Source organism: Leptonotus elevatus, chromosome 4 (genome assembly GCF_054856555.1).
Source record: "Leptonotus elevatus isolate MCC_2025b chromosome 4, RoL_Lele_1.0, whole genome shotgun sequence".
NCBI lineage: Eukaryota > Metazoa > Chordata > Actinopteri > Syngnathiformes > Syngnathidae > Leptonotus > Leptonotus elevatus.
The window spans coordinates 26,211,631-26,236,876 of record NC_141242.1 but is presented as its reverse complement, the minus strand read 5'-3'; the positions used below and the strand labels follow the sequence as shown (position 1 = coordinate 26,236,876).

At 39.3% G+C, this 25,246-nt stretch overlaps 2 protein-coding genes across 6 annotated transcripts; both read right to left on the bottom strand.

Moving 5' to 3' along the window:
* Positions 1-1,663: 1,663 nt before the first annotated feature.
* arl2bp (ADP-ribosylation factor-like 2 binding protein) lies at positions 1,664-6,053 on the bottom strand. Of its 3 annotated transcripts, none has more exons than XM_086073287.1 (7): positions 6,019-6,053; positions 5,628-5,697; positions 5,473-5,534; positions 5,278-5,384; positions 4,832-4,917; positions 2,807-2,903; positions 1,664-2,716 (listed from the first exon to the last, which is right to left on the bottom strand). In XM_086073287.1, exons 2-7 carry the CDS (start codon positions 5,663-5,665, stop codon positions 2,618-2,620), a joined length of 489 nt encoding a protein of 162 aa, XP_085929413.1. In that variant the 5' UTR covers positions 5,666-5,697; positions 6,019-6,053; the 3' UTR covers positions 1,664-2,617. The 3 variants fall into 3 exon arrangements, with proteins under 3 accessions (XP_085929413.1, XP_085929412.1, XP_085929414.1); XM_086073286.1 differs by having other exon boundaries at positions 5,952-6,051; XM_086073288.1 differs by lacking the exon at positions 6,019-6,053 and adding an exon at positions 5,781-5,934.
* Positions 6,054-6,923: 870 nt separating this feature from the next.
* On the bottom strand, positions 6,924-24,149 carry rspry1 (ring finger and SPRY domain containing 1). Of its 3 annotated transcripts, none has more exons than XM_086073281.1 (15): positions 23,968-24,148; positions 22,767-23,398; positions 20,725-20,777; positions 18,509-18,621; positions 17,490-17,616; positions 17,349-17,407; positions 15,906-15,972; positions 15,698-15,829; positions 15,485-15,600; positions 12,626-12,769; positions 12,425-12,536; positions 12,180-12,282; positions 11,944-12,096; positions 9,162-9,266; positions 6,924-9,050 (listed from the first exon to the last, which is right to left on the bottom strand). In XM_086073281.1, the coding sequence occupies exons 2-15, from the start codon at positions 23,162-23,164 to the stop codon at positions 8,954-8,956; spliced, it is 1,779 nt and encodes a 592-aa protein (XP_085929407.1). In that variant the 5' UTR covers positions 23,165-23,398; positions 23,968-24,148; the 3' UTR covers positions 6,924-8,953. The 3 variants fall into 3 exon arrangements, with proteins under 3 accessions (XP_085929407.1, XP_085929408.1, XP_085929409.1); XM_086073282.1 differs by lacking the exon at positions 23,968-24,148 and adding an exon at positions 23,744-23,953; XM_086073283.1 differs by lacking the exon at positions 11,944-12,096 and having other exon boundaries at positions 23,968-24,149.
* Positions 24,150-25,246: the final 1,097 nt, after the last annotated feature.

Sequence of the window (25,246 nt, the reverse complement as noted above, 5' to 3'; positions counted from 1 at the left end):
ACTTGTTAAATGAAACTATAGTTAAATTGTTAATTCAATCTTTAGTCTTGTCTCTTTTGGACTAGTGCCTAACAGTTTGGTCTACTGCATCAAAACAAGATCTTACAAAGCTTCAAATTATTCAAAATAGAGCGGCTCGTTTGGCCCTCTGTTGTTCAATTAGATGCAGTGTTGACAGCATGCATGTTAGACTGTGTTGGATGATAGACTGGCATGTCGACTTATTTTGTTTTTAAGAAATATCTACATTTCGGGTTAACCTAGCTTCTTGTTTTCACAACTGCTATTAGTCACTGAAAGACATAGCTAGAATACTAGACAGGCCCTGGGTTATCACCTTGCCTATTCCCAGAACTAATGCACTTAAAAGAACAGTAATGTATAGAGCAATTTCATACGGGAACCATCTTCCCCCGTACCTGCTTGTTAGGGTTAAAAACGCCAAGTTTTAAGAGCATATTTAAAAAAAGCAATAATTTGAAAAGAAATTATGAATGATGTTATATAACTTTGAAATGAATTAGGTGATGAAATGTGAAAATTGGTAGTACAGTGTGATTCTAGCACATTAGCTTCCGGCTCCTTTCTGTTTCTGAATATTTTATTTTATGTATGCACTTGGGAATGTTTAGGTAAATTATGTTGATTGTGTTGATTCTGGTTTTGTAAAGAATTTAGTTTTATTTGTAGTTTCTGTGAGGGACGGACCCCAGGTGAAAACTAATGGGGATCCCATTTTAAACAATAAACAGGCGTACTGAATAAACATCAAGGCCACGTCCCACAAGGAGGGGCTTTATGGAAAGAAAATCTTTCTTTGGGAGCCGACATTCCTTTAACTCATTAAAGCCGAGAGCACACCTGCGCTCTTCTCCCTTTAAACCCGGGAGAGCGGATATGTCATTTTGTTGTCTTTTGACCAATTCTGGTTTCTTAGCCGATAAAATGCATCAGAATATGCACGATAGGGTGACGTGGGCCTCGTAGCATGTCCTGGAATTGTATTCGAGTGTTTATGGTTGAGTTATGAAATAAATGCAGCGATTGACGACGACACGGGAGGACAAAAGAAAAGAAAAATATCTCCCTATTTAGTCCTACTCTAAATAGTCACATTTACTCTACAGAATTTATTGTATTGTACTTGCCACTCTATAACTTCACTGCCGGATTTGTGGTGATGGAAGAAGCCCCTCCTCTTGGCCTAACCGTCACTTGGGCAAGACAAAAATGCAGTCTCTGACTTTCTTCTACCTGTGGCTCGTGCTCCAACACCCTAGAGTCTGTTGACTCTTTCACAAACCTAGGCGCAAAGATCACCACTTCCCGTTCCGTGGATCTCCATGCGTCTTCAACTGACTCGCAGTGACTTTGGTAGGCTCTATCGTGATAGAAGCGCCTCCGAATCTGCACTCAAATGAAGTTCCGTCCGTCTCTTCAACTTACTGGTCCTCTCCATTCTGTTCTATGGTTGTAAGTCGTGGACTAATTCAGCAGCCAACAGCCTGAGGGGTAGTGATAACTCCAGTAATTGGAGAAATAATCAATACGATAATCGATTTTAGACTAGTTTCAAGGTACCAGTGGAATCCTTTGCCGAACACATGGGCTCGATGATGCACATGCACAATAAAAAAATCACATTAATTAAAGCAATGGGAGATGAGGTTTTCTCCTGTTTATTAGAAAACACGTCACGAGCATTTCATCATTGACAAAATGCACTATACAAATCACTATTTACACATTTAAAAATCACTTTCACAGGCACAACATTCAACCCAAACAATAAATATTGTAAAAATGTGAGGAATTCTCGTATTGTCACAAAGTCAAAACATCAAATGGAAACTTCATATTAATTCATGTTTTTTTTTCTGCTTATGATCAGTCTGTGCACGTCAACAAACGTCATGATTAGTAACAATAGTAATATTTATGACCAAACCTTCTGGTGTTGTCTATTAATAAAAATGAGTGTAAGGTCTGTGTCATTCATTTTCCATCTTAGAACAGTTTACATCAGGGGTGGGCAAACTGGGTCCTCGAGGGCCGGAGTCCTGCAAGTTTTGGATGTTTGCCTGATATATGATCAGCTCATCAGCAAGCTCTGTATAAGCTTGGTAACGATCCCTGTTGATTGGAATCAGCTGCGTTGCAGCAGGGAAACCTCCAAAACCTGCAGGACGCCGGCCCTTGAGGACCAAGTTTGCCCACCACTAGGTTACATAAATGTATCTGGAATTCGCTTTTAAGGGATGTTTAGTACACAACTATACTTTTCAGGTCTTGAGATGCGGGAGCACGCTGGTGCATCTGTTAGCACCTCTGCCAAAATAGCAAGCAGATTTGAGCTGGGATACGTCTTAAAATCTGTGTGGAGTTTGCATGCTCTCCAGGCTTGTGCTTGTGTGAGTTCACTGATTTCCTCCCAAAGTGCAAGAACATGCATGTCAGGTACACGGGCGACTACATTGTCCATAGGTGTGACTCTGGTTGTCCGTTTCTATGGATCAGACTTGAGGTTTATGGATGATCACGAGCTAACATTGCGTTTTAAGCTCAATCAAAACTATGGCATACATACATGCATCTATCATGTGTGTGTGTGTGCAAGTCACTCCAACTGATTGGATCCAGAAAGGGTGGAGGCTGCAGGCGTTAAAGGCGTGACTACAAGTCCTTGGCTCAGGTCTAAACTTCGTCCCTCCTTTTCCTAGAAAATACTAAACCTCATTAAAATATGTCCCGTACTGGAAATAACTAATGAATGCTTTCTTTATAGACATGTTTCCCCCAAACTCACCACTTTGTATTGCAGAACCATCTCCTTGAAGGCCACAAAGTCAATAAAGGACAGCAGGATGTCAACAATGTCACCTGACACCTCATCTTTGTGCTGCCTACAGGTGGAGGGGAAGGAGAGGCACAATGACAATCAGTTTTTAACATGGGCGCCATCTTGTGGCCAGTTGCGAAATATGATTTGCATACGCTACAAATAGACTCAGAGTGAATGAATCCGTGTCTAATAGTCAACAGTTCACTACTTGCAAATTTCTTGAAGGTAGTCAGTTGTGTCAAGAAACGTTAAAGTGATACATCTTAACTGAGGAACTTAAACACTTTAGCATGGCTTGTTAGTGGAAACTATGAAGAGTCGGTGTATGCACATGCACACTTCCAATGCATTACATTTAAAAAGAATTATCATCTGTCAGCCATTTATTTTGAAGGGCATTGTTGGTAGTTGAATTTGAAATGATATTAAAATGTCTGTAAATAAAATATCTACCTGAAGCCACGCCCGACTCAACAATTATCACTTCGACATCTTTGAAGATTGTTACTTCATCTACCATTTTTCTTAATCTTACTCACGAGTACATGTTTGAGCCACAACAATAGATTCCCTTTAAGCCTCTGGTAGATCTGCTCGATTATGAAGAAAATATTCATCACTATTACTTGGTAATAATTGAAATCATGATAGGACTATCATTTATTTTTTTGGGTACAAAAAAAGAAAATGTTTCAATGTCAAAAAATATTAAGACAAATACAATTATTTGAAACACTATAATTACATAAGTTACTTTTGGATGAAACAATTTTTATTGAATTAGTTATTTAAACATTTTAAAAAGGTGTAAATGTATCAATTTAAATAACTAATTTATAAAAAAAATTATATTTGTAATTGTGGAGTATAGTAATTTCAATTGAATTTCAATTTAATTGCACAGCCCTAGCCTCAGGCGTCTGGAAAATCCTACTGGGTCATCATGGGGTTCCCACACCACAACGAGGCGCTCACTCTAAAGCGGCCATTGCAGCGTGAAGCCCATGTCTACACGCAGACTGTCATATCTGACTTTTTTATTTTTACTTACTTTGCTCTTCCGCCTTCTCTCCAAGACGTGCATACACTTACAGCTGACAACAAGGCACTCTTAAGTGGCCACGCTAGTATTCTAACTTTTTCTGTGTGACATGCGCACACTCAGGGCCAACAACAAGGTGCTCTAAAGCAGCCACGCCAGTGGACTATCTGACGAGAAGATACATTTTTCGAGGTGTAGGCTTGCTAGCTGCCCATCGTAATTGTGACAGACAACCAGTGATGCAAACGAAGGGTTGACTCATAAAACTATATATGCACAGTTGAGTACAACATTAATCTTATGAGTCTTTGCACGTTTTCGGCAATTATCGGCAAAAGTGTATAATGTTTTTAGAAACGAATCTCTCAATTGATTTGACATGGTCTTTAAAAAGTTTTGGGAACATAGTTTGTAGTGTATTTACAATTTGAACTAATAATATACCAGTAAGCATTTTCAAACATTGGGGGCTATCAATTACTCACTTTTTTTTTTCACTATTTGCAGCAAGGCTCTGTCCTTACCCAATGCAAATGGCAGACATTTACTGTAGTGTTATTAACTGGTATGGTTTTCAAAATATAAAATACATGGACTGAGCACCAACTGAAGCAGGTTTACGTACATCCATCGGGGTCAGTACAGAAGGTCCTTCTCAGTCCATGTATTTTTATGAGGCTTCGCGTCATAAAGCACTCCCCGAAAATGCGGACGCACTCACCGAAAGGTGAGAATCCGTCAATGACGGGCCGTTGTATTGACAGATTTTCCAATCTCTGGTAATGTTAATGAGACATAAGGTCATTCCACATTATTTTGACCAGCACAATAGTACGGTAAGCTGCCATACTTTTTTTTTTTCTGTTATGACGTACTTAATAAGAGCATCAATAGTGAGTTGAGTAATTGAGAGGGAAATGGACACTGAATGTAATGTCAATGCTTACATGAGATGATCAATAAATGTGGACATAATGAAGCCGGGGATCCTCTTAATCAGCTCATGTTCTACATACTTCTCCAACCGCTCCACCTACACAGAGTCAACGGATCGGAATACACATTAATCATGCTATTAAATAAGGGGTTAACCGTTAACCATAGGTACGGGGCGACACAGATATATTTATATAAATCAATAAATACATTTTGTAGCAGAGTATATATGCCCCAAATGTACATTCATCAGTGCCAGCAAAAAACTGACACTTATGGACAAAATTAAAAGTCTTCAATTAACCGAATATGCATGTCTTTTGGATGTGGGCTGAAGAGATAACCAGCACAGGAATGGGGGAAGACATGCATTGCAAGCTCTATGGAGCAGGGCGAGAATCAAAATTCGAACCCCAAGCATAAAAACTGTGAGAAAGCTGTGCTAACCATTACTCACATATTCATTGAAAATGGGCGTGTAGCTGAGCTTGTTCTCTTCACTGTTGTCAAACTCTTTATAGTGTTTCTCCATGAAGTTCCGCTGTAGTTGCTGGAAATTCTCCTCTAAAGAAAACAGCATCACAATTTTATTTTTCTCACAAAAAGTCTGTGCAGCACAACTGGGGAGAGTAACTATTTGCAATCATCTCACCCATAATGATGTCTTCTATGCAACCAATGACAGAGTCGAATGCAGTGTCTGCAGCTGAGGAACTTGAGGCAGAACGAAAGACATTGGTTCACAACACCAGAGACTGACACATGCTTTATGTATAATCAGTATTTCAATCGGCGATTTCAACCAACCTGGAAATTGCAAAGGTTTCGTCCTCCATGTCGACCATGTCCACAATGTTCTCGCCGCAGCTCTGCACACCTGTGGTGGGGGGTGGGGTGAGACGACGTGTTCTTTAAAATGTAAACCTCTTTAGTTCGTCAGAGCTGTGTATTATCACACACCTTATAAGTTTAGCTCTATACTCAACGACAACGTCAGCTAGCTGGCTAGCGTAGCGCCGGCTAGCTAAGCACGTGAGCGAACATATAATAAATATTATATAAATTAACATATTTTGTTGGGATTACTACTAGTATTAAATTCAAGCTCAACTGGGTATTTTTACCACTTACTTCGTCCCTTAATGTCCATATTTTAGCGTTAATGTGGAAACGCAAAATAGTGAAGTAGTGGTGTTACCTAGGAAACAACCACCCGGTGCTGATTTAAGCAGTGTCCGACAGATTCAAGCGTGAGCAATGTTAGTTCCTACCATACACGCACTCGGGTACGGGTCTGTAAAAAGCCACTCCTAACTGGACGCCTGAAGAAGAAAAGATGTGCAATTACATCTTATAAGGGCTTTACATTTGTACTGTTATTAAAGCTAACACAATTTAAAGCTTAATGACTGCAGTCACTTTCAGCGTTAATACAGTACAGTAGCCTACTGTACTGCCCAAGCACATATCGAGACTTAACCCCTACTGAACATCTCTGAGGCATCCTCAAACGGAAGGTGGAGCAGCACAAGGTCTTGAATTTCTGCCAGGTCCGAGATGTTATACTGTATAGAGGAGTAGAAGAGGATTCCAGTGGCAACCTGTGAAGCTCTAGTCAACTCCATACTCGACTTAAGGCAGTGCTGGAAAATAATGGTGGCCACACAAATTATTGACACTTGGGCCATTTTCACTTGAGGGTGTACTCACTTTTGTTGCAAGGGGTTTAGCTATTAATGTCTGTATTTTGAGTTATTGTCAGGAAACAATACATTTACTGTCATACAAGCTGTACACTTCACTGACTACATTCCATTGTGTGTCATTTCTTCCAGCATGTTTGTTCCACCATTAACATTGCATTGACAAAGAAAGCAACACCTTAGACCGGTCAATAATTGGTAAACAAATAAATAACACACATACACAAAGACTGAACAACAGTATAGATTTGTGGGGGGAGACAATAACAAAACAATTACCAAATTGTGACATATGAAGCTGGGTACCAAACTGAATGATTTATGGAGTTCAGCTGAACACCTAATTATGTGCAAATGATCTGGCAGAATTTGAAGAAACACCACCTTTGTCACACAAACATCACATGAACATACACTTTTATTACAAACAACATAATCCAGGATACAACAATTCTTTGATAAATCACATCTTTGGGAATTCTGGGGGGAAATTCCTCAGTTAAATTTTCAAAACAATATTTCACCATTTTATTCTGAACTTCATCTCCAGCCATACAAGTCACTATTTCTCTCAGCTGCTCTTTTAAGGTGCTCCAAATAATCAAACAGTAATTAGACAAGCACTTGTCTCTCTGAGCAATTCAAGTCATCATCAGAAATCCTCCCAGTATATTTTAAATGGTTTTATAGAGGTCATGCATACGGTAGATACATTTCTGTGTTGCTTTTATGAACAATTTAGCCACCTCTTTATATAAGCCACACAAAGACAACCATCCTCGAAAACCAAGTCAAGCCAGAGACACATCAAGTAAAGGTGGGCAGTATGGTCAGACACATAAAAAAAAAAAATCCAATGTAAAGGGTCAGTCTGAAGTGGTCTCGACTCCTTGTAACCAGGATGATACACAGATTTAAGGAAGTTCTGTAAACAAGCAGACTTACTAATTGTGCCGTGTAAGAACAAAACAAAAAAAACTATTAACTTTACAATACAGTCCAGCAACATCCTTGTCATTGTTTTTCATTTTGTTGAATCCCATCTTATCTTTGTGGTTGGAAAGACATTTGAATAGTCACTTGAAGGGGGAGTTGGCAAAAAAAAAAAAAATCATATTTGTTGAAAGACTTGACGGTACACTCCATTATGAAAGAAGTGCTGTTCTGGGGAAAACAAGGCAACAGATAAGCACGAGGCCGCGAGAGTGTGCTTGCCAGTGCACAATAAATGACTGACACCATGTAGGCCTTCAGTCTGATTGTTTTTCCTCAGGCGCCAAATTAGAAGCACAAGATAGGTCCACACACGGCTGATTGTTTTCTCAGATCATATATCATATACTACTGTCAAGTTATGACTGTTTTAACAAATAATGACAATTTGTTTTGTTTTTCTTCGGGGGGGGGGGGGGGGATTTACACTCTCCTTTTAAGTATATATGAAGATATCGTGGCGATGCCACATTTGTGTCAAGCTAATTAAGCAAACTAAAGACTTACTCAGGTGGTTTGACTTTAGTTTATTATCAATATTATCCACTTTGATGGGAGCATATTTTGTATAAACTTGTGGCCCATACTGACACACACCACTGCACACAAAGAACAATCTAAGACTTCAAATAAAGCACAAGCAAGCAGAGATTGTTTCAAATTATTACAGTACCCAATTTAAGGTTGCTTATTGTCGTGGCAGTAGTTTAAGTCATTCCTCTGGTGAGGCTGTATATTTAACATTCACCTTTGTAAACTAAATGGGGCTTGTGTGTTTTTGGTTTTCTGACAAAGCATCAGATTGTGCGGGTTTGTGGAAATTCCACCTACTGGGTCGTGGTTCAGCACGGGAAGGGACATTTTGCAAATGATGTTGGTATAACGGCGCAATGACAAGGAAAATGCTACCAATAAATTGCAGATTTACACCCCGTAATATAAAAAAGTGAAATACCTCACATTTGTTTGTACCTTCGACTTAACACTGTATTCACGACTGTATTGATTATTACTACCCTGCTCTTTCAGAACCCAAAACAGTGGCCCCTAAACAGGCGGTATCTTTGTTGGTGAAAAGAGGTCCGCTAACTGGGTCTTGCAGATGCGACGTATGATGCCATCTTGATTATTTTGTTTTGACTCACTCCTTTAGGGTATGCACACAGTTCAGGAGGATTCGTGCTTCTGCTCAGAAGAACACAAGGAAGCGTTGCTAAATGAAGGAAAGCTCACGGGAATTTTGCTGTGATTGGTTTCCAATCTGCTCATCTCCTCTCGTTCCCATCATCACCCCTCCCTCCGCCAATGCCTCTTCTGACCAGAACGTGCAGGTCTGGTATGTTCACTGCAGCACCGTCCTCCAAGCCGGCTGGGCCAGAGGGGCTTGGAGGGGGAGTTGGCAGTAGGGCTTGTGCGTCTCTCCTTACAAGAGGAGTGTCAGGAGACATGTGCAATGAGTCTGACACGAGTCTGGATGTCTTGGCGACAGAGGGGGCACGTTTCCAACTGTAAGGCACACTGCATACACATACCCCTGGAAAAACAAAAACAGCAGCAGAAATCAGCTGCTCAATTATCAGATCAATGTTAGGTGATTTTTTTTTTTTAACTCTTAAAAGTATAGTGGACTTAAGACAACACGTACCCATGTCCGCAGGGCCGCAGCTCAGTGTCAGCCATGATGTCACAGCACAGCGTGCAGCAGTTGTCGCGGATGCTAACTTGTTTCAGTAAAGCCAGACGTCGATGTCTAGATACGACACAAGCACAGGAAATGGTGTTTGTGTCAACGAATGATAATGAAGTTTCCTGTGATGTCTACTGCAACAACAGTTTGGCGTAATGACCACCCATATGGAATAAAGTGTTGGTTTTAATTTATGAAAACATTTAAGATGAATGCCATGGGTTTAATCCACATTTATGTAAAAGTACTGCACTTTATGATATGACATTTAGTACATATACATATCATTTAGTGTCTTGTGTAAATGGACATATTTGTTATGTACAGCCAGAGATGGGATTCGAACCCCTGACCTCCAGATTACTGGACAATGCACTTTACAAACTGCGCCACCAAGCAGTAGCAAACACATGAGAATGATGATGTATGTAGGGAAGTGGTAAGTTGAACAAAAAGTTGAATGTCTGTCCTATTGAAAATAAATGGGGAAAATTTGATATTAAACATTAAATTGTGCAAAAAAAACGTACATAAGTGGAATGCGAAAAAAATAAGGGCCCGGTTGGCGTGAACATTTGGAGCAAGTTGTAATTGGAATGGTGTAAATTGGATGTTGTATGTGGGAGTTGAAGGAGGACAAATAAGTGAGGACTGAGGAGATTATTATTTTTACCAATTCAAACAAAAGGCTTGTTCAGAAGGTAGTACTGGTAGTTAAAGCACTTAGATACAACTATATGACTTTTTATTTCTTGACAATGCAACGGTTAAAGTCAAGCATAGAAACCTGCATTGAACTTGGGTGCTGTTCACGAATTGTGCAAAAGCGCCTGTGAATGCTTTTTCCCTATTCCACTGGCATCCAGATGGCAGCATGGTGTTAAAGGTCTCATAGTATGAAATTTACTTTAGTGGGGGTTTCTATCAATAATATGCATCCCCGGCCTGTCTACAATCCAACCAGGTATGAAAAAAGTCTGTCTGCGACCTTTTTAGCTTTCTCTTCCTTTCTAAAACGTGTGCTTCAAACAGGCAGATTAAACTTCCGTGACTTGGTGACATCAACAAGACACGGAAGTGCACTCGACCCCGCCCCCTCGGGTGAGTTACACCACTTCTGGTAAAGGTTTGTCACAGCCACTGAAATCCGAGAAGCTGGCTGCTCATTTTATTTTTCCTGCTCGCAAACGCTCCGTGGAGAACAATGGGGAAACAACCTTCGTGAAGAAAGGGTTGCTCTGTCGTCAGTCTTTGAGAAGACAGTGGATTAATTTCCTTTTTGAAGGACGTTTACCGACAGCTTTTCTCAAGACTGTTTTGTTAGTGAAAGCCTGTTCAGAGCTGGATTTGCAACTCGTTTAAACATAATGGATCGGTCCCAACGGTGTGACACGACTGCAAATGTGAAACATGTAAGTTTAACATTTTATTTTGATTTAGTCTTCCTTCCTATCATTTCAATTAGAGGTGTGCCATATCATACGTTCTACCATATTACCGGTGTATTAGCAGAGGTGGGTATTTTACATATTTTTAATGGTCCGTCATTCTTCGGCGTCTAGCGCCCCCTTCCGTCGTCAGTCGGCCATTTTATTCAAGCCGAACCAACCTGTCATTGTCGGTCGGCCATTTTATTTTACCCACCCTTTGTCGTCACAGCTATTTTAGGAACAACCTCCAAAGGTAGGCATTACATCATTACTGTGTCAGTCACTGTAATGATGTAATGTCAGATACTCCCCTTCTTCAACGGCTGCCAAGTAAATTAGATGGAGGATAATATATAAAGATAATAGCCTTATTTAAGTTTACACTTATATAAATTATACATAGCATTAAAAAAAACAAACATATTTGGTCATTTGACCACCAGTCAGCTCAGATATGGTAAAGCAGACGGTGGTTGGATAATACTGAAGCGGTCGCGTATGTTTTGCCAGGATACAATCTGTGGTGGTTATTTTGCTGTGACTGGCAATTCGCCACCTAGTTGATGTGACTTTGTGATGGTAACCGGCCGCTAAGTGGTCTCGACGAGACGGATTGCGACCACGCAGTGGCCTAAATGTGCACGTTTGTGTTATTCATAACCACTTGTAAATGTCTACAAGCATTCACGGCAAATCGGCTGCAAAGAGAGCTCATTTTCTCAGGTTGGGAGGGGCTGGTGGTTGGAGAGCAGAATAACCTAGAATTTCTCATAGAGGGGCAAATGGAAGAAAACACCACTTTGATGTTTTTGGTGAGGAATTAGCATTTTAACATGGCTAAAAGCTCCAAAAAGTTGATTTTTCACATTGCTGTCCCTTTAACTGATTAGAAAAAGGAGGAGGATGAGAGTGTGCAGTGCAGTGGATCAAAAAATGTTGAATGTCGAAAGAATTAACACATAACAGGTGCTCTTCAAATTTGGCGGGCAAAAAAAAGAAGCCTTTTCAATTAAGTGATTAATCGTAATTAATCAAAATTCTGAAATGTGATTAATCTGATGAAAAATATAATTGACAGTTCTAATAAAAACACAATCTTGTAACATTGTAGTTTATATAAATATCTACAATGCTTCCAGGATGAGAAACGTCACATGATGCTGTTGTAAAAATCATTAGATGATTATCGATGATAACGTTTTGAACCTTGTAAGTAAAACAAGTATTTCTATCATGCCTATGTCATTGCTTTTTGAAATCCCAGTATAAATCTGCCCAAAAAAACTATACTAAACCCGGCTTCATCTTGCCTTGGTAGAATGATCTTTTCACTTGGTAGCAGCGAAGCAAAGTCATTAAAGGTGCTGAACTTGACAGGGGGCGGGTGGCGGAAAGGCTTGGCGCCAAAGTTGAACTCACACTGCTGGTATGACATGAAACTAGCTGCCGCAAAAAAGCCGGACCTGACAGACAGGGGACAGGGGGAGAGATCATTTGGGAAAACAGAAAGAAAACTGGAAAAATAAATGATTAAGCGTGAACGTACGTGGCGGAGGAGAAGACCTGTTTCTCTGGTGGCAGCTGATGTCCATTCAGATAGAAGATCATCTGCTTTTTGCTGAGGTCCAGCAGGAAACCAATTGCATCTCCTACAAAGAGGCCATCATTAGAGCACTATCAGGTCGAAGAAAAACAACTCAAAATAATCTTGCCGTTATGGCAGCAAGTGTGTGCGAACATATACAACAAAAATCTAAAATACATCATCTTGAGTCATTTGAAAATGCATACCCTCCTTCCAGCAGGGGTGAGCGTGAGGTTTACTGCGAGCGTTGTACCAGATGAGCTGCCTGCAGCCATCATATGCGCACGAGTATTCATCATCGCCAATCCCGTAACCTTCCTGCAAACATACGGGTCGCACGTGTAAAAGCATTTGCAGAACGAAATAGGATGAGAAATGGCAGGATAGCCGTGAGACAGACTGATTACATGGTTGAGGAACTTGCTGTCCTTGGTGGCCCATCCGATCTGCATCACGCCAGATGTAATCACTATCACCTCATAGTACCACACACCCGAATCCACACAGAACGTACAACGCACACTCTCGAAGGAGGAGGCATCGCATCGGGCCTGTGGTGGGGAAAATCAAAGAAATCAATGTGAGAATTTCTTTTCAGATATGGAATTTCATCAATTACAAATGGTGAGATCTGGATTTCTTTCTAAAAATTGCATAACAATTTTTTTTTTTGAGAAGCACTCAATCCCAAGCATTTTCTTTACAAGAATATGTAAAGGGTCCTCATGTGTCAAAAAATAAACCTTTAGACATTTATATTCAAATTCTAAACTTAATTCCCTTTAAAATGATACATAATACATGGACATAAGTTAAAAAATTGACAAAGTTACAGCAATTTTTATGTTGCCAGGTTGAAATGATCAGTTTCGAGAAAAGTGGGCTTAAAGTTTCAAATGTCCATAGCAACCAGTACTTTAGGAAAAACCTTTCCTAAGGTGACCACAAGGCTTTTGGAACTGTTGAAAAATCACTGGAAAGTCAATTCCAATAGCAGATATTTAATCATCCGACATTTAAACCCTTTAAAAGTTTAGGAAGTTTAACCTCCTCAAAAGATTTAACAGCCTCAACTTCAAAGTTCACAATTAGCTTATAATTCATTTTTCTGTGGCATCATCAGACAAAGTTTCTTCAAAGTTCTTTTATTGTTGCTCCTTTTGATATTTCCTTGTTTAAATGAGGTCATATTACCACAGTGGGAAATTCGACTGAGTAATTTTGAGTCAATGAAAAGATTATTTGCCATTTGGTGTGGCCTCTGACTGTTATAAGCAAGTTCATTGATAACAACCTATGAACTTTCTATCTCAAATGCATTTTTTGCTTACATAAAGAAAATTAAAATGTTTTGTTGGTTTGTTTTTTGCAATGCAATATATAAGGAAGGACCACAACACTACACATACTGTACAGTATTTACAAGTGACTCCAAATGTGCGCTGCATGTATTATGGGGCAGGGAGACTCGCTTTGGGGGAACCATCCATCGCGATCATGTTTTCATCTTCAAGTTTCATAGCTTAGATTTGATTTGAATTTCCTCCCGCTTAAAGGGGAAGTCAACCCCCAAAAATGTTTTTGACAATAATATGTTCAATGCTGCCCCACTAGTCTAAATATGGCATTCTGGTTAATATTGCGTTAGTGGAATTTGAGTTAAGCAGCAAAATCCAGCTGTTTTTATCCATCTCAGGGGGAGGCCATTTTGCCACCTGCTGTCGACTGAAAATGACACCAATATTGCTCAGGCCTCAGGGAACAACCAATCACAGCGCAGCGTCAGCAAACAGGTGAGCTGTGATTGGTCGTTGCCTGAGCCCTGAGCAACTGTGATGTCATCTTCAGTCGACAGCATGTGGCAAAATGGCTACCCCCTAAAATGGATAAAAAAGGCTGGATTTTGCTTCATAACTCATATTCCACAAATGTAATATTCATCATTATGTCATCTTTACACTAGTGAGGTCACATAAAACATTATTGTCAAGAAATGTTTAAGGTTGACTTCCACTTAGAGTATAAAGTGAAAATTTGTGGTGATATTCTGCGACTCAGGCAGACGATTCATTTGTGACATGTCAAAATGGCGTGTCATCTTTCATAGACGTCTCACGAAATTGACAGAGGAATGATCAAAACATGACATTATTTACAATACATTATTACGTAGAAGGCATTTCACAACTTTTTACACTCATCCTGACTCGCTGTCACTCTAGTTTTGTGGGAGCTGCTTGGCTGCTCGCATGAGTTTTGCTCCATCAGTGTGAATTTTTTTAGTGCATGAATACATTAAGTTAAATTTAAAGTAGAAATAGACTCGTTAAAGAAAGAGACCCCAGAATTGAAGATTATTCTCTGTTTGGATTACAAAACCTTCACAGTGTCCAGACCGATGACGACATTCCCTTCTGCTGTAAGATAGGATGCCGTTGTTATGACATGCGTCTTCTGATCAATTTCGTGCTGGAGGGTCACATTATGGTGTATTTTGACTTCCATTTCGGTTTCCATTGTAACAATCCGTAGTATGGCACCTCGCCACAAAGTGTCGCTTCTTTGTTTTGTTATTCCGATGCAACACTTTTTCGTTTTGCCTTCAGTGCATTTTATGCCATGGACCTGAGCGGTTGTGTACGTAATTGTACGCTTATTCGTGATGCGTGAAACATCTTTTAATAAAGTAAGTTAATGTGGACATTCAGCCCATTTTTGCTCCCTATTTGGCTATCCGGCAGCGGCGTCCATGGCTCTGTACATATAAAACATATAAATCAATTGTGAAGTGAGCTTAGAGACAAGGATCTGCGGGTAATTTTGACGCAGGTTTCCGAGACGCACTGCTAGCTAAAGTTGGCAAAAAACACACTGGCTTGTTCTGATAATTACTTATTTTTATACACTTCTTTTACAATTTTAACTTTGTGTGCAGCTGGGAAATGAAAATAGAGTGCTTATTTTTGTTATTTTTGGAGAAATCTCAAAATCGACATTTTTGTCCAAACTTCTTTTTTGTCACTAACTCAAAACTAATGTCTCCGACATGCAGACCCTTTTGTCGGAGCGGGTCACATTATTTTAATTTTACAACAGAGAAAAAAATCTGCATAAATCGGGCAATTTTTTGCAGAATTCTTTTCCTTTGGGGGGAGGAGAACAAATATTTTTTTTGGGCTTATGTTGGAATGTGTTGGTTTGAATTTAGTATTTTCTTGCCATCTGCATTCCTATGACCAATTTCGGCTCATTTCAGACAGGCTGACCTCTAATCCACTGGGGGAGATCTTGAGGTACTCGCTGACGTCATTGCTGTTGAGCATGGCGTTGATATGGGTGAGGTTGACCTTCTCGTAAGTGAACTGACGGCCTTCTTTCAGGACTGGATGGGAGAAAAGGAGCAAGCACGTCATGCTCTTTCGTGGCTCACCACACAAAATCAACTTAACGGAGTTTGTCAAATACGCAGGCCTACTCACACAGGTTGTCTAAGCTCCACTGTGAGCAGAATCCGACCTGCCGCTTTAGGTAGTCGGCGTGCTCTGCCCACAACTCCAACACAGCCAATCTCTTGCTTATAGAAGACTCGGATACTGTCAGCTTGTTCTCACCTGAGGATGACAAACGCATTGCTGTTTTAGAATGTCAAGCCCCCGTCAGGGAACTTCAGGTAACGAGTGAAATTACTGGTCTGAGAGAACTTCTCCAAGGCAATCAGAGCAAACAGCATAACAGTGGGGTGCGCTTCAGAGCCCTTGAAGATAGAAACACATGAAATAATTAGTAATTCATTTGCATATTTTCACATTACCCCAACAAACTCCACATCAGCAATCAGAGTCACGGCTTGATGTAAAGTTTGAATGCTTGCTTGGCTTTAGCTACATAGTGTTCTAATGCGCTCTAACTTTCAGACTGTGTTGCTAACACCGGTTTATATATTGTACTTTATTAGCCATATTGCTTGTTTACAACACAGATGACGCAGATTACCAGTAGTGATAGACCGATATAGTTTTTTCAAGGCTGATACCGATACAGAATATTAGTAGTCAAGGAGACCGATAACCGATATTTCAAGCCAATATTATTTTGTAATAAAAGAGAAAATATTAGTGTCAAATAATTAAAAAAAAAAATATTTTAATTAAAAATATATAAAGAATTGACAGCTAGACATTATTTAAAAAATTGTAGGGAGCTTCCAGGGTCATCAGCATGTGATAAGATAAATTAAAAACTAAGCAAGTAAATAGTTTTCTACTGTAAATAAAGTTTTACAAGCTTTCAACATGTCTTCTTTTTTCTTTTTCTTTTTAAATAAAAAGCGTAGGGAGTTCCCAGTATCAGCATAATTTTTGTATAAAGTGGAAATTTAAATAAATCCATAAATGAAACTTCCCTGTTTCTCTCTCAGCGACAAATGATTGCTAATGTAGCTAATTTGGGGTTTTCGTCTGGGTTCGTAAAAGCTTTCAAAAGATCTTCGCATACGGTGAAAAATTGCCTGAATATGTTGTAAATGTATTTGTGACAAGTAAAAAATGTGAACATCTTACAAATCCTGATGAAAACCCTAAATTTGCTACGTTCACATTCAACGCTCCAGTAAGATACATACCAGCTTTATTGTATATCGTCAAAATGTCAAATATCGGCAACAATAATCAGCCCGGCTGATAATCGGTCTATCCCTAATTACCACTACTGTGCATGTGCATGACAAACAGGCAGATGGCCATCAGGAGCAGTGGGAGACGAGGCTGTTATGAGAGAAAAACAAAGCCTAAAAAAATACGTCCGATGATGACTATCAAATTAATTGTCGACAATTTTGATCATCGACATACTCATGACAAGTTGAGTAATCTTGGCAGCATTAAGCCCGTATTTTACTTAGCGGCGGAGGTTGCGAGGGTGCGCACACATAGCGAGTGTGTTTTTGTTCGAGTTCGTTCAAAGTTGCAAAGATGTCCGCAAACAGTTTTTCTTTTTGCCAGCAAATTTTCAACATGTTCAAAAAATATTAATATTTTCAAAATCCAGTGGCTATCAAAACTTGTGTGACATGCAACTCTACATCCATCAATCTCCCCAAAGTGTTTTTGTTTTGGCCTCTACTTGGCTCACCATGCTCTCCAGAAGGTATTCAAGAGTTCCGGGGCTCAAGAGTCCAATACTGGCTGGTCCTTAGGAAAGAAGTCACAAGATTAGCAAGCTGATTGGGTCAGTGTGAAAAGACAAAACAAACATTCAATGGTGTCAACGTACCAGCCAGTTTCTCAGCCAAACATCCGAGGACAGCTGTGGTGTTTCTGTGTTTGGCAGGACTCAGAGCGTCCTGTTGGGCCACGGTCGCACTCAGACTCAGCATGTCCGACAGTTTCTGGAGAGCGTCCTAAAGACAACACGAGTTGCTGACTCAAAGATGGCGACTCAAGAGAAAGGCTAAGTTAAGTATGGCACTTGAAAGTTCTGCTTTGGTAATGTTATGGCCTTTTTTCACAGCAGTCATTTTGACATAGTAAATATGTACATTGTAGGAAAATATTCAGTACATGTTTTGGCAATGACAAAAATTGGGTTTCATTAATTTAGGTTTTAGAGAGGCACTCTCTTGTAATTTTACATTGATGTGTAACTAATTTATTATTCTGTTCCCCCCCCCCTAAATTGTGTGTAATGTAAGATGTTAGTTAACATTCAATTACTTTGAGAAATGGTTGTTCATGCGGCTCAGTGGCAGAGTCTTCGTCTCCCAAACCAGAGGTTGTGGGTTCGATCCCATGCCATTGTGGCCATATCGAAGTATCCTTGAGCAAGATACTGAACCCCCAGTTGCTCCTGATGCTGAGTCATCAGTAGGTGAATGAGTAGTCGAATGTAAAGCACTTTGAGGGCCTTGTAAGGTGGAAAAGCGCGATATAAATGAAGTACCATTTACCATTTATACAGGTACTGTATAATTATGTGTGTGTGACAAATAACCGTATTGTAATGGGAGTTTACATTAAACCTGTCATAATTCTTAGTTTTCTGATTGTAAAGAGATTGAGGATGGAAAAACTACATCTAGAAATCTAATTATGACCTTTTTACAGGAGTGTAAGTATTAAAAATGACGTGCAGCTAGCGCTTGTAACTGTTTAATCAGGTGTAGTCTGGGAAGCTAATATCCTCCTTACAACATGATTTCCCCATTGAATGCATGTCTTTTTTTAAATGTTAAGCAAAAGGAAACGAAGCAATTTCCTTTTCCCTTCAAGGGTAAAATCTATCAGTAAATTCACCTTAGTGGGCAAGGGACACTCATCCAATAGTAGGGTGATGACTGCGGGGCCAAGTGGGTCGTCTAATGGTATCACTCGAATAAGAGACTGAACAACTTCCAGCCAGCCGTCATCTAAGAGAGAAGAAATACAAGATGTAAATTGAGCTTCTGCTCAGAAGTGTCGCAGCGTGCTTCCGAGTTGATGTGCTCCTAATACACGCCTAAGGCACCATCTGACTCACTGAAGGTTTGCTCGTGCAAAAACGGGTATATCAATTTTCACTTGTGGTCCTCTCCCAAATTTTCGATAGTGAAAACCATAAGAGCTACCTACCTAAAGCACAGTGGGCGCCCCCAATCTGTGATTGTGATCATGCTACTTACTTACAACATGCAATTGAGCGTCTTAGAAAATCAGGTCCTTAATGCTTTTGGTTGTAGTAACATTGGAACATTGCCTGCAATTACCTAATTACCACTGATTACAGTTGATCTAATACAGTAAACCTTTGCTGTATCATGGTTCAGTTTTCGCTGTCCTGATATTTTAAGTTTATTCATTTATATAACCAGGTCAAACAATCGAGACGAGTTAGTATCTCATTTAAAATGCAAACCTGACCGCAGACAGCAGGATAAAACAAGGAAACAAAGTACAAATACATACAACAAACTGTACTATATGATGAACATTACAAAACATATCGCTGGCATTGGGCTGAAACCTCATGAGTCACAATTTGGTAAATTTCCTTTTTCAAAAATCTCTACTCTTGGTCAGGCTGCTATTTTTTTTTACAAATTACTGACCAATCTAAAGTGTTGAAAATGGCTTGCTCTCTTTCATGATGCAATGTTAATGGTTGAACAAACGTGCCGTTTTTGGGGTCTCCTGAAAAATGACTATTTTGGACAGCACAAGATATCAAGCTGCTGCCAGTGATATGTACACAGTTGTTAATTCCCCTCATCACTGCTGAATTTTGTGCAGGCATCGTTCGGTGCTGAATTCCATGTATTTTATGTCCGGCACCTAGTTGGGCAGCTAAGGTTCCTCGGAAAGGTGTGTTGAGTTCATCCTTGGCTCTTGGTTTCTTTCTCGCATCAAAGCCTGACGCATTTTGTGTTGAATATATTGACAGAAATACGTCAAAGTGGACAGCGTGAGTAATTAAAAATGGATGGATAGGGACGATTAGTTATCAACCGGGAAAATAACAAGCTCTATGTTAATTGCAATTGTGCATAAACATTAAAGCCACAAAATCCAACTACCATAAATATTCTAAAAACATGAAAGCTACATGGTGTATTTTAATAGGGTATTTATTTTTCGCGGATTTTCACTTTTATCCACGCCGTGCTCTCGTCATTCACCAGACACATTCAAGCGTTTTGATCGTCCCTTTAGGAACGCTACGGAGACTTACTTTGCTCGGCAGAGAGCCAGCCGCCATTCTACATCACTACGCACTGAATGTGTTGTGACGTAAATAACAATGGCGGCGTACGTCCAAATAAAGTTTCTACAAAATGTATTAAACAGGAAATTATTTTTGAAAAATGAATCTCAATTATGTTAGTAACAACCAAATAAATACTAGAGCAAACTTGTCATGACAGTCTGGTTCCTTTTAACATCGCAGTACTGTTTACTATTAAGGTATGCATTTAAATTATTCATTTGTCGTTCCAAATTAGGAATGAGTGGCCTTGGCAGATGTGTACGTGTTGCCGAGTGCCACTCACTTGTATTACCGCAAACAGGAACAATGACAAGTCGGCAGACTTTGAAGGAAAACAATTCACATCCGGTTTCAAAAATAAAACTGAAGTGCATTACCAAGTGGCCTATGAATGAATAATGTAACATCACATGTTAGGCAGAGAGACTGGTGGCTGACTGATGATAGCTGCCATCGAGGCTCGCTATCTGCAAGCTAAAACTCAAAGTGACGGTTGTGCATAAGAGCATGTAGCAACCATGCACTGTATGCACATGACAAACCAGTCACACACAGTTTAAGTGTAACCATAGATCATATGTGCATGACAGTAAACTATAGGCGTGTCTAGTCTATTTTTAGGGGTCCGGAAGAGCCCCTAAAGAGAATCCAAGCACCCCCCCAATTTTTTTATAGGTTTTTTATATTAATTTATATATTTTTTCCCGTGTGTTCCAAAAAACCTAAATCATGAACATGAAAGATATTCCAAATTGTAAATTTTTCTTACCCGTCTCTGCCATCTCGTGTAAAGTAATCATGGAATAAGGTGGTTCTTGATCACTGGTGAAAACAAAACAAAAAATCAGTTTAAAGAATGTGAAAGCAGTCTGGTTTAACCTGTGTGTGTTCGTTGATTCCTTAGGAAAGACTGCATGAACATAAATCATCTAGCTTAATTATTAGCAAGACCAGTTTTCAAAAAATACTTAACCAAAAATATATATTTAATGCCATTTAATTTATGACTTAATCTTTATGATATATTGCTTCATAGTAAAGATAAAAATAATTAACTCATCTTGAGGTCTATAACTAATCGAATATCGAATTTATCACTAATTATTTTTTTAGAATCTATTAATCATTTAGAAACCTTGTTTAATTTAAAATAATCAAAATCCTTGGAATTTCAGCCTCTCAACTGTAAACATTGCCAATTTTCTGTATTCCACAATGAAAGCAGACATATTTTCTGTTAAATCAAAATAAATCAAATTTTCAAACATCTGCTTTTACTTTGGAATACAATAATTAGGATTTGTGCATATTTTCAGACATCACAGACCAATCCGTTAATCATAATTAATGTTTGTACATTTTCTGAACTGTCAATTTGAAATAATGTCTCATTTTTTAATCAGAAAGGGATGGAAATTAAAATATTAATGACTCCCTTTGACAAGGCAGACAGACAAACACTGCATGTCACTGTTGTAGTCTCTGTTGGGACACTCACATTTTTAAACCTGCTACAATAGTGATGATCCTAATCAGTTACTATAGAACAAAATTGCGGGAACTTTATCACCTACAATAGTTTATTGCAGGGGATTGGTCAGCTACCTGTGTACACACTCACTTCACAATAGAGCCATTACAAATCCCTTGTGAAATAACAAATTACCGTTTATAGTGGAGGATAATCGATAAATATAATAATTATATATTATACATTATTATTTTAACTATCATTATTATTATTGTTGATAATTATCGGCAATTATCGACTAATTTGACGTCATACAAATAAACGAGATAATAAAGAAATCCGGCGATAACAATGCCACGTTGGTCGCTCTTTGTGGTTGTGACTCAAGTTGTGCCCAACTCCTCAACCCCTCCCCTCCCTCTCCTATGGTAGTGTCGCATATATGTGACGTCATAATGCATGCGACCTCGTGTTCACAGAAGATGCATCATGACGACATGACAGCCACCATGTGGGTTTTCTTTACTGTCTCCCCAAAATGCTACCCTCAGTTTTTTGTTGCATTTTTAAAACGTGACTGTTTTCTTGTGGCAAACTTAAAATAAGTTACTGGTTGTCTTTGAAGCAGACATAACAATCAAATTCAGTTTCATGGTGCTTTACACAATGTTTCAATGTGTTTTTACATGTTAGCCTTATACTCGAAAGTATATTTGTATTCAAGTAAATTTTGCAAACAATTATCGGCTTACTTATCGTAATCGACATCGGCACTTTCTAAATGATTGGTTTATCAGTATCGGTTGAAAATAGCATTATCTTGCATCTCTACACTATACCCTCATAATAGTCTATAATGCTTACTCAAGGGGTATTGATACATCGCGATATTACAGCACGCAATTCTCGTAGCAATTCAATATGCAGCTGAATCGATGTTTAACCATCAATTTTTGATGGAAATATTCAGAAAAATGTCTTACTTAGGGTTACGGTTCACCCTTTAAGCATGGAAGAATGTTATATTAATGGAATGCTGTTCAAACATGAAACAGATTGCAATCTGTTTTTGTTAAATGCAGTGGCTCACAGTTATAAGCCTGAAGTTTCAGGTAAATAAATACATTTTCATACATATCTTACAGTGTACATGTACAAGTTTACTGAGTAGTATTTACTAAATTTAAGTAAAAAAATCAACAACAAAAAAAATCACAATAATCGACTTATAGATTCGTATCGGGATTAAATTGTGGTACGGATCAAATCGCCAGGTACTAGGTACCCCTAGCTTGTGCTATAATATCTTTAATTAAATATTGTCAACAAAGTTTATTTACTTGTCTACAAGGGTCCTGATGACAGCCAGTGTGTCCAGCACCAGGCCATCGACATTCTGCTTCTTCCGCCGTGGTTCATGTGGGCCGCGGCCCCTGCGCGGTGGTCTGACTGGGTCCCTCGGGCGACTGCTACGAGACTCTCCAGCATCGACTGCTGTGCCCGTACCGTGGTCCACACGCCTGGCTTGTCCTCGAGACGCCCTCGATGTCCCGTGGTGATGGTCCTCTGCATCGCTATCCTCCCGACACACGCAGCTATTACCCATGGTTCCAGGGGCAGCGAGCAGGCAAGCAAGGGTCTCCCACGGGGAAGGAAAGGTGTTTGTGGAGGAAAGGAATAGCAGAACCTGTGCAAGGCTCCTGCAGGCAAAGTAACTGATCCAGGCAGCTACTATCATATCATTTGATGAGCTTGGTTATGGAGGGTTCTTGTCCCAAAGGGCAGGGTTAGATTGTCGCAAATAATCATCATGACTCCAATCAGGGATTTGGAGATAGGTTTTAGCTACACACAACTGGGTTACGAGACTTGGGGTCAGGTGATGTGATCAAGTCTTTAATCATCATAAGCATCATAAGGTCATGATCCAGAGGTCCTCCAGGTTTCACACAAAATTGGAAAACTAAGGGACCTCCCCCCCCAAAAAAAAAAAACAACAACATTAGGGCAGGATCTGCAAATATATTATCCAAGTAAGTATGTTATGAAAATCTACAGTGAAAACCACTGTTCGAGAAACTATGCCATTTAAGTTGACTTGATTCACAAGTCTACTTGATTTCCAATTGGGGATTAATCCCGATAACTCAAACAGACAGAATAATAATTGCGGTACTAAAATGCTATTGGTGCTCTTGACAAAACAGCACAGTTAAGTGTTAGCTTGCTAGCCACGCACCAAGCAACAGTTCTAGCATTGGCAGCTCTAAATAAAACCACGGGTCTAACAATTCGTAACTACACGTCATTTACTTACCCACACACTTGCGTCTCAGTCGCTTTGTAAATACTGCAGCATTTTAATAGAGCCACGCCAGAAAATAGCCAAAATAGGTTTCTAGCTACGATAGGCTGTGGCTAACGAGCTGCTAGACGATAGCTTGGCTAACCATGACTGTCAAACTGCACAAGTTAGCAAACACGAGTTTCAATCAACTAGGTGTAATGTCGCTGCAGCTAACGTAATATGAATATATTTACCTAACGAGTGCGTGTTCACAACATGCCTTTGATGATGATAGCTATATACCATACACATGACACACGAGACGCTACACGGGATTGCTGTCTGGCAAGCTCCATAGCCTCCATGCTAAGTTCCGTAGCGTAGGCAGGTAGCAGCACACTGACCATCATTTTCATCAGCTGGGGAGACAAGGCAAGATTCTGAGGCTTTCTCTCTATACACACACACACGCACACACACACCCACACGCACACACACACAAATAACAATAAAAAATAACTACGATGACAGAACTTAAAACATAGATAATGGGCTTGGGAATAATCTATCCTATTTTATGTGCAAAATATCTGCAATATAGCTAATGTGTATACAAGTATATATGGCATTATTGAGCAAAGGCACATATTTTAAGATTGAAAAATCATACCACCACACACCAAAATAAGCAAATTGTATTTATTTTATTTTTTTAAGTATACACATGTCAATTATCTACTTTGTGCCATTTAATAGAAGACAATTTCTTTGTTTTGTCTGTCATAGATAGATGAACAAAAATACATAATGCGTTATAAATAAATAATTTTGGGACCAATTAAGAGAAATTTTACAATTTGTAACAGCACACCAAGAGATGTCACAGCATGCTAATGTGCCCCGGCACACTTGTTGAGAATCACTGTTATTTTGTACATTGATAAATTATGATTACTAGACAAATGTGAGGGGTCCCATCATAGTGTGACGAACCAGGAGGGAACTTTATGGCAAACCACAGGCCAAACCGCCGAGTTGGGGAATCCAGGTCAAGAAAGTAAAAACCCTGAAACAGTTTGGCTTTAGCTACAGGTGCACTGCAAAAAGGACTGTAGAAAATTTAAGGAAAAAATATAGTAAAATAAGAAAATTGTGACTTCAAATAAGCAAGAAAATTTTACTTAAATATACCTGTAAGATTTTGAAAAATAAGAAAATAATACTAGGCCCATATCAACCACTGCGGTCTTGAAAATAGTATTTTCAGACTAAAAACCAGTAATGTCGAGTTTTTTCAAGCTGTAATAAATAGAACTATTTTCTTAAAACACATGAGTATTTTCTTTTACGCTTTCATAACTTAGCCTGATTGTCAAGCTGGAAGGTAACAGGTTCCGTTTTCTTTGTCATGACCCAGCCAGGAAATGAACCCACAACCTTCAAGTCAGAGGGTAGGCACTCTACCACTAGACCATTGAGCTGGTACAGAAAGAAGAACAAAAGAGCTTACTAAATATAACAAAATCAACCATA